Here is a 7,747-nt window from a genome sequence, read left to right as displayed (position 1 = left end):
ATGGTCAAGGACAGTGGTAGAAAATCGTGGTGACTCACTTTTTATAACTCTAGAAGAAAATAACTGGATTTCGAAAAAGACCTTATATTCCTTCAATTGAAAACAAGAGACATAATCCTACTTCCTGAGAAGACAGGCACTATCAAATTAGAGGAGGACAGAAGAGCAGAAGCGGAAAGATACTTGGACAGGTTCCTCTCACATGGTCTCATCTGAAACCTAACTCCAGTTGGGTTTCGTTTAGTATTATTACTTTAATCTATAGTAAAAAGCCTGCTCAAGTTTTAATGAGAGGATAAAGGAGAAATGAAAGGTGTGAAAAGCTATATGGGGTAGTAAAGAGGTCTTGGTCTAGCCTTTTTTAAAACACAGGTCTTATATTCTCCATAGTTTTAGTAGACTGAGCCAATCTGTCTTTGCATTTAAGGCATCCCTTTTTTATTAATGACAAATGCAGAGAAGTAAAGAAGATTGTATCTTCACTTGTGAATACTAATAACCAACAACCCTTGTCCTTTCAAATTCAAGAAACTTTGGTATTTATGCCTTTTGTAAGATGGATTTCACTTTCTTTGACAGCTTCTAGCTGTCTTCTGCTGATTCCAAGTCAGAGAATTAATGGGTCTATAGATTTCCAGGTGGTGAAATTATCCTAGCCATTTAAGATAGTGTGGTTTTGTGTAGCTTTCAAAAAGTGAGATGGGTATATCTGTTCCTTGTCTAGAAAGATGGTTTGGACAGGGAGAGGAACGTTTTTCAGGCGTCTAAATACGGCTCCCTAATTTCTTATATTTAAGAACTCAAAGCTTTTGTCATCTACTTGATTTCTTGGTATATATCTCTCTAGTGCTCCCTCCTTCTCCAATCGCCTACAGTGAATGGAGCCTTCCAAAATCCTTGGAGGCACCGAAGAATGCCACAGCAGTGAATCGGGGTGGACAATGTACATTGGTTCCCCCATCCAAGGTGGTGACGACGACGACGACGACGGACACAGTGACGCTGATGCTTATGCTGCCAATTATGGTGGTCATGCTGATGAAACAGAAATCAATCACGAAGCCGACAGTGATGATTCTATGGCTTCTGATGCTTCTTCGGGTCCAAGTCATCAGGGACATCGTTATGGAAATATGGAGGAAGGTCATGGCACGTCCCATCTCAATGACGAGGTTGAGGGGGAAGGCAATTATTACTTGGACAAGGAAGCTAAGAAATCACTGGAGAAGCAAAAGCTTGGAATGAAAAAGAAAGAAGACAAAGAAGATCAGAAAGAGCGGATGACTCTCAAGGCAAAAGGAGCTGCTACTCCTCGAAGTGGTTCCAAGGTAAGAAAAAGCATCTGGCTAGGAAAAAGAAAGTAGAACTAGTTCTTTTTGTCCTTTTTTTCCCCCTTCCAGTTCTTCCGGTGGTTTTGCAGGGATGGTAGCATGTGCTTAAAAAGTGTATCAGATAAAAACCTATCTATATGTTGTGTGTTATCAAAGCTCAGATGTTGGAGTTCAAGCAAGAAACATAACGAACATATTCCCCTCGTAAAATTAGGTTTTATTATAAGCTTTTCTTTGTGCTCCACTGCTAGCAAGCTTGCAATGGATTTGACATGCCTGCGGCCTGCATTTATATATTTTTATATGACTTTGAATTGTTTTAGTGTATGTATTCCGCGAGCAGGTCTTTACCAGCATTGATAGTTCTAACACTTTTGGTTTAGAAATTAAAAGACTCATTAGTATATGAGCATTTCATTCGCGAATTCGTTTATGTCAAAATATCCTTCTCACATATGTTGACAATTAAGCAGATAGATTTCTGTAATTCACGCCGTGCCACGTTTATCCCTGATGAACACTAATTTAAAGTTGAACAAATGATTGTTTTTTTTTTTTGAAGATTAAAAGTATTTCCATTAAATCAGGTGAAATCCCCTATGTACACAAAAAGGAAGGGACTAGGAGAGACTTGGTTGGTTCAGGTGCCCTTCCTGAAGCTTGGCATACAAAAAAGCCAGCTGAAAATAAAATACTATATAACTACAAAATATGATATTAGCAAGACTCAAGGAAAAACATTGAACATTTGAACTAAAGCTCCAAAGCCAACAAATCTTGATGAAGCGACAAAAATGAATGTAGCCAAAGTGACCCCTTTGATATCTTGCAGAGAGATGGCAACTATGTGTAAGGTAAAATCATTTAACACTTTTATCTTTTGGTCATCCAGAAAGCGAGGTTCAAAGCTGAAATGGATTAGGCAATTAATGTTGAATCAAGACTTAATTTGGGCTGCAAAATTTTCTAAATGCATCAATGGATCAAATTAGAAGAGGAGATGGAGATATGAAGCCAGTGATTTATTCAATGCAAAGGACTAAATCAATCACCCGCCTAGCTAATATATGTGGAAGTTATTCCTAGAGAAATGACAAAACCTTAGGCAATATAAACCTCAAAATATGTTTTGCCATTCACAGATTATTTTGGTTGTAGAAATGAATGAAGTTTATAACCATGGACAATAATGAAGCAGTCATATTCACACATTCGAAAGTTGAATCCAATAAGAATTGTCCAGAACACAATAGCTCCGAGACATGATGTTCTTTGTATTTTAAGTAGATCGTTTAGCATCATTGCGGGAAAGCAAGCGGGGCCAACTGTGGAACAAATATTAGCTCTAAAATGGACAAAATCTACACCAAAAAGTTCATTCAAATGAATAGACAAAGCAACACATCCTGGTGGATCCAATGGGGACACATTGCCGTGCACGTGGGGTGAAGGGAATTTTAGTAATTCGGCCGAAGATTTTGACAATTCCACGACGGCCAGCCCAACTCACAACAATAGCTCTTGCGTGGAGGGTCCTCGTGAGAGGCAACAACTATGTTGCTTTCAGCTATGCTGGTTTGCTAACATTGCTTCACCAATTCGGCTGCTTTCTGCTTTGAGTAGTCTTTGTTTCGCTAGCAAACAAATGCAATATTCACGTAAGCTTCCATTCCATAGCCCCCGCATTTTTCTGACAAAAAAAAAACTTCCATTCCATAGTAACACATTTTCACAATGATTAAAGTTTGACCAACCCAATCTAAAGCACACTGCAGACTTGTGGTTCATTTAATAATTAATCATAGAATCTTCTGTAGGGTGAAATTTCCGTTTAGTTTAGAAGTTCAAAATGGTAAAATGTGATAAAAGAGGACCAATATAGTTTGCAATTCATTTTCTACAATCTTCCTGTCATGAGGCACAACTAATTGATTGATACAGGGGATGTCTTGTCTGCAGCGGATAAATATTGGCGGAATGGCCTTACTAGATTGTCGAGTATAGCTTTAGTACGCAGCGAAAAGTTAAGGAAGGGGGGGTGAAATTGCAGTTAGAGTTTTAAACTATTTACGACATTCATTGCTCGATCCAGAACTTGTATAATTAACAGCAACTGATTCAAACCAAAGTGAAAATCAAGCCAAGCATGTTCCACAAGAGCCATTAATGTAATTAAGATTAACTCGTTTAGTCACAAACGGAACTCATGAAAATTAATATCCTAATATTCCAACTAAGGAAGATCAGAAAGTGATTAACAATCATAAAATGCAGGGTGCAAGGCACAATTTTGTAGTAAACGGCCAAAAGTGTAATGCAAAGAGATAACAGGGAGAGGGAGGTGGGGTCCTAATCGAGGCGTAATGGGATTTGCAAAGAGAGCAAGTGACATCATGGCTTGCAATGGCCAATGGACCCGTAAGATCACCGTAAGAAATAATATAGCATTAAAAAGCTCACTACAGGGCATGTGACCACTTGTTAATTTTAGCTCTGCATATTTCCTTTTCAGGGTTTCCAAGTGCCAATCTCCATTACTGAGGTCGGGCTCCACGGAGCTCGTTCCATCCCCGTAGGGTGACAATGTTGTTTTCCATAAAAAAGAAGACTTTAATTTCGTCAGCCTATGGGAAGATGCATATGCCGAATTTCCATAGCAGAAGCTAGCTAGCTGGCTGGCTATGTCCAGCCTTCCAGATCCTGATCTCACAATTGACAGCCACGAAAGAAAAAGATTTGAGGCATGAGAAAAACAAACATTGGAACTTGAACCTGGCAGCATCTCCTCATGACATGTTTCAACTCAAGGAGATAGTCTTAAATGTGTTAACATGGTGTGAGAGTCGCTAGAAGAATAAATTTTGATAACTAAGGAATAATATCTTTGCCTAAATTGCTTTTCTCTGATCCAATTATAGACTCAACTAAAATAACCAACTTGAATTGAACTCTGGTATATCACAAGCAAATTTATTGGTAGGTGAGGTGAAATGAAACCATGAATTAATCAATTTTTACATTTATTGGTGTATTGTTTGGTCAGCTCTATATATCAATCTAAGATTAAGAAAAATAGTTTTTATTTACCCATTTCCAATGGGGAAACTTTGTCACTAAAGGAACTTCCATAGATTTTGTCCAGATTAAAAATTATCGTTGATCATAATAATCCTTGGAGGAAGGAAGAAGCTGCCTAGCTATATAAGTTTATGTAGAGAAGAAGGATTTTATAAGGATTTTATAAGCTGCCCAGCCAGTTTAGCAGGTAAATTTTTGGTAGTCCCTGTACCAAAAATTTAAAATTTAATCCTAATTTCGTTAAGATATAAGATATTTATGGGATGTTACGTAATATCCCTCTAAGAAATTAATTAGTGAAATTGTTATGAATGAAAAAAAATTGCTGGGAATTTACTTTTAGTTTTAAAGGGGAGGGACGAGCACCCCACTCTCTGATAATAAATTCTACTAACACAAATCTGCCACTTGTGAACTCGTGAACTTGCATGTATATACCTTGCGGCAATGATTCCATGTATGACATTTTCTCTAATAAAATGATTATCTACTTCAATGTAGTTAAGTGGTGTTTGATATTTTACAATGCAATATAATTATAGATAATATGGTTGCAGCAATGTGATTGCATATAATATAATTATAAGGAAGATAACATTATAGTGTTTGGTATATAAGTAAAGTAATGATTAAAATGTAAAAGAGATAATATTGTAGCGTTTGATGTACAAATATTTTACTGAAAATGTAATGTCAATTTTCAAAATTATCCTTATTTATTAAAATATAAATTTAATATACTTATATTTTTTTATTGTTAATTTTTATATAATATCATCTCTTAAATATATTTTTAATGTCATATATTTTATTTTCATTTCTTATTATAATTTTATTTTTATTTCTTAATATAGTTTCCTATATTATATATTTTATTTTAATTTCTTTTTCTTTTAAAAGACAATATAAATTTATTGATAGTCACCATCCACCATCCAACAAAGAATGGTTATTAAAAGTAATAAAGAGACATCTCTCAAAATTTATATAAAAAAACAAATTATAACATTGCCAAATGTCTTTAACAAAGTAACAAAGTTGAAGGGTAAAAATATCTTTAATAACATTATATAGTGCAATATAATTTAATTGCAATGGTTTTGGAATGCAACTGCAATCACATTACATTCATTGGTTGTAACGTGATTCACATTACAATTTTACATTATAGTGTTTTGTTGTAAAACAAACACTGCAATATAATTTAATTGGGCACATTGCAAGGAATATGCTCATAGAGATGTCAACGGGTAAGGTACCCGCTAATTTTGAGATACTCAAACCCAAACTCGATTAGTAAATGGGATACTCAAACTTTATAATTATCCAAATATTTTTGAAAGTTCCTACTTGAACTCGAACCCTAATATATACCTACTACTCGATAATTACCCAAACCCATTTAAAAACCCGATTATGTAAAAAAAATTATTAAAATGTCCTTCATGGGTATCTATTACCCAAACCTGAATCCGTACTCGTATTTATATACAATAATATTTTCATCCATATTCCATATAATTTACTAATAATTAAATTTATAAAAGCACACAAAAAAATTTAAATTTAAATAATCAAAAATAAATATCTCAAATATCAAGTTAAATAACTAAAAACAAATATCCAAACACCAACTTAAACAACATTACAAGTTTAATTAACTATAAGGGATTGTTATTAATTACATGAAATTAAAAAAAAATAGTTAGGTTCCAAAACTATTCTAATCTCATAACTTTTTTTTAAATATATATTTTATAAGTTTATATAAACAAAGGTATATATATTATAATTAATAATTTTATAAGTTATAAATTTTGTAATGTTAATACAAAATAGAAAGTAAATATGTTTATGTATTCAAAGTATATATATATATAATAGTAATTATATTCTTTATAAATTAACACAATATATAGAGTATATGTATTAAAAGATATTACAAGTTAATTAATAATCATAGTTTCATGAATTAGTTTAATTAACAATATAGGTTTGTCTTTAATTACATAAAGTTTTAAAAAAATAATTAGATTCAGGTATCGGGTACCCATGGGGTGGTACCTGAACCCAACACAGGTAGTGAAATTACTACCTGAACTCGATTATAGGGTACCCTAACCTTATATAATCAGGTCAGATTCTTGCGAGTACCTTGTAATAGGGTACCCATTGCCATCCTTGTATGCTCCCACCTCCCCCGTACTAAATGCTACCTTAGTCTGTTCATGGAATATAAGATTTTGGTAAATATGCATATTAGATTGATTGTCACAATGATCTAAATTAATTGCTTTTGTGTGAACAACACCAAAGTCTTTGAGCAAAAATAATAACTGTAATACCTCACAACTTGCTGCTGACATGGCTTTATACTTAGTTTTAGTAGAGCTTCTTACAATTATTGATTGTTTCTTAGATTTTCAGCTAACAAGAGAGTTTTCAAGGAAAAAACTATAGCCAGTGATTGATTTTCTTGAATCTTGGCACCTTACCCAGTCATTGTCATTGTATGCTCTCAAATGTAAGCTTGAATCTACTAATAACAAGATCATTTGCCTTGGTGCCCCTTTCAAGTACTTTATTTTTAAAGTCAAGGAATCGGTATATTTCATCGATAGATAAATAACAATCAAGTAGACGTGAGGGCTAAATAATACTATGCAAAAAGAAGCACCCTTGCAGTACAGAATACTTGAGCCCCTTTCAAGTACTTCAACACTTTATAAGCTACTTGTAAGAGCAATTAACTAGGTTTGTCCATGAATTGTGACAGAGCCTATACTACGTATGCTATGTCTCACTTTGTGAAGGTCAAATATGACAATTTGCCAATTAGCTACTTATACTTAATTAGTAGTATCAATTAACTGCACTTCATCATTAACCTTGGACAGTTTATGATTGTAATCAATAGAATGGTTATTGGCTTTGCTCTTAGCATCTTCTAATAACTCCAAAGTGTTTGCTTTAGCATAGGAAAACCTTTATATATATATATCTGACTACTTCAATCCTTAGGAAAACTTCAACTTCCTTATATCCTTGAGTTTAAAGTTTGCTCTCAAATAATTCTTCATTTCACCAACTGTCTGGATAGAAGAACTATTAATTATGATGTTTTCCACATATACAAGGAAGGCAACAAAATCACCATTGATTGTAACTTAGGTAAAAAGAGAATAAGTTGATTTGGATTGGCATGATCCAAACTTCAAGAGTGAGTTTGTAAACTTGGAATTCCATTGCCTTGATGCTTAGTTCATGCCATAGAGAGATTTATGCATCTTACAAACTAACCTTGATCTTGGTGTCCACTTTAACTTCATACCTTTGAG

General features: G+C 33.9%; 1 protein-coding gene across 1 annotated transcript; it reads left to right on the top strand.

Annotated features, from left to right (window-relative positions):
• The first annotated feature begins 392 nt into the window (after positions 1-392).
• On the top strand, positions 393-1,662 carry SOB5 (suppressor of phytochrome b 5). The gene has a single exon (XM_007037648.3). The coding sequence runs from the start codon at positions 879-881 to the stop codon at positions 1,362-1,364; it is 486 nt and encodes a 161-aa protein (XP_007037710.1). The 5' UTR covers positions 393-878; the 3' UTR covers positions 1,365-1,662.
• The last annotated feature ends 6,085 nt before the right edge of the window (positions 1,663-7,747 follow it).

This window comes from Theobroma cacao, chromosome 3 (genome assembly GCF_053813885.1).
Source record: "Theobroma cacao isolate CCN51 chromosome 3, ASM5381388v1, whole genome shotgun sequence".
Classification (NCBI taxonomy): domain Eukaryota; kingdom Viridiplantae; phylum Streptophyta; class Magnoliopsida; order Malvales; family Malvaceae; genus Theobroma; species Theobroma cacao.
Note: the sequence above shows the minus strand (reverse complement) of the source record. Positions and strands in the feature narration are given on the sequence as shown.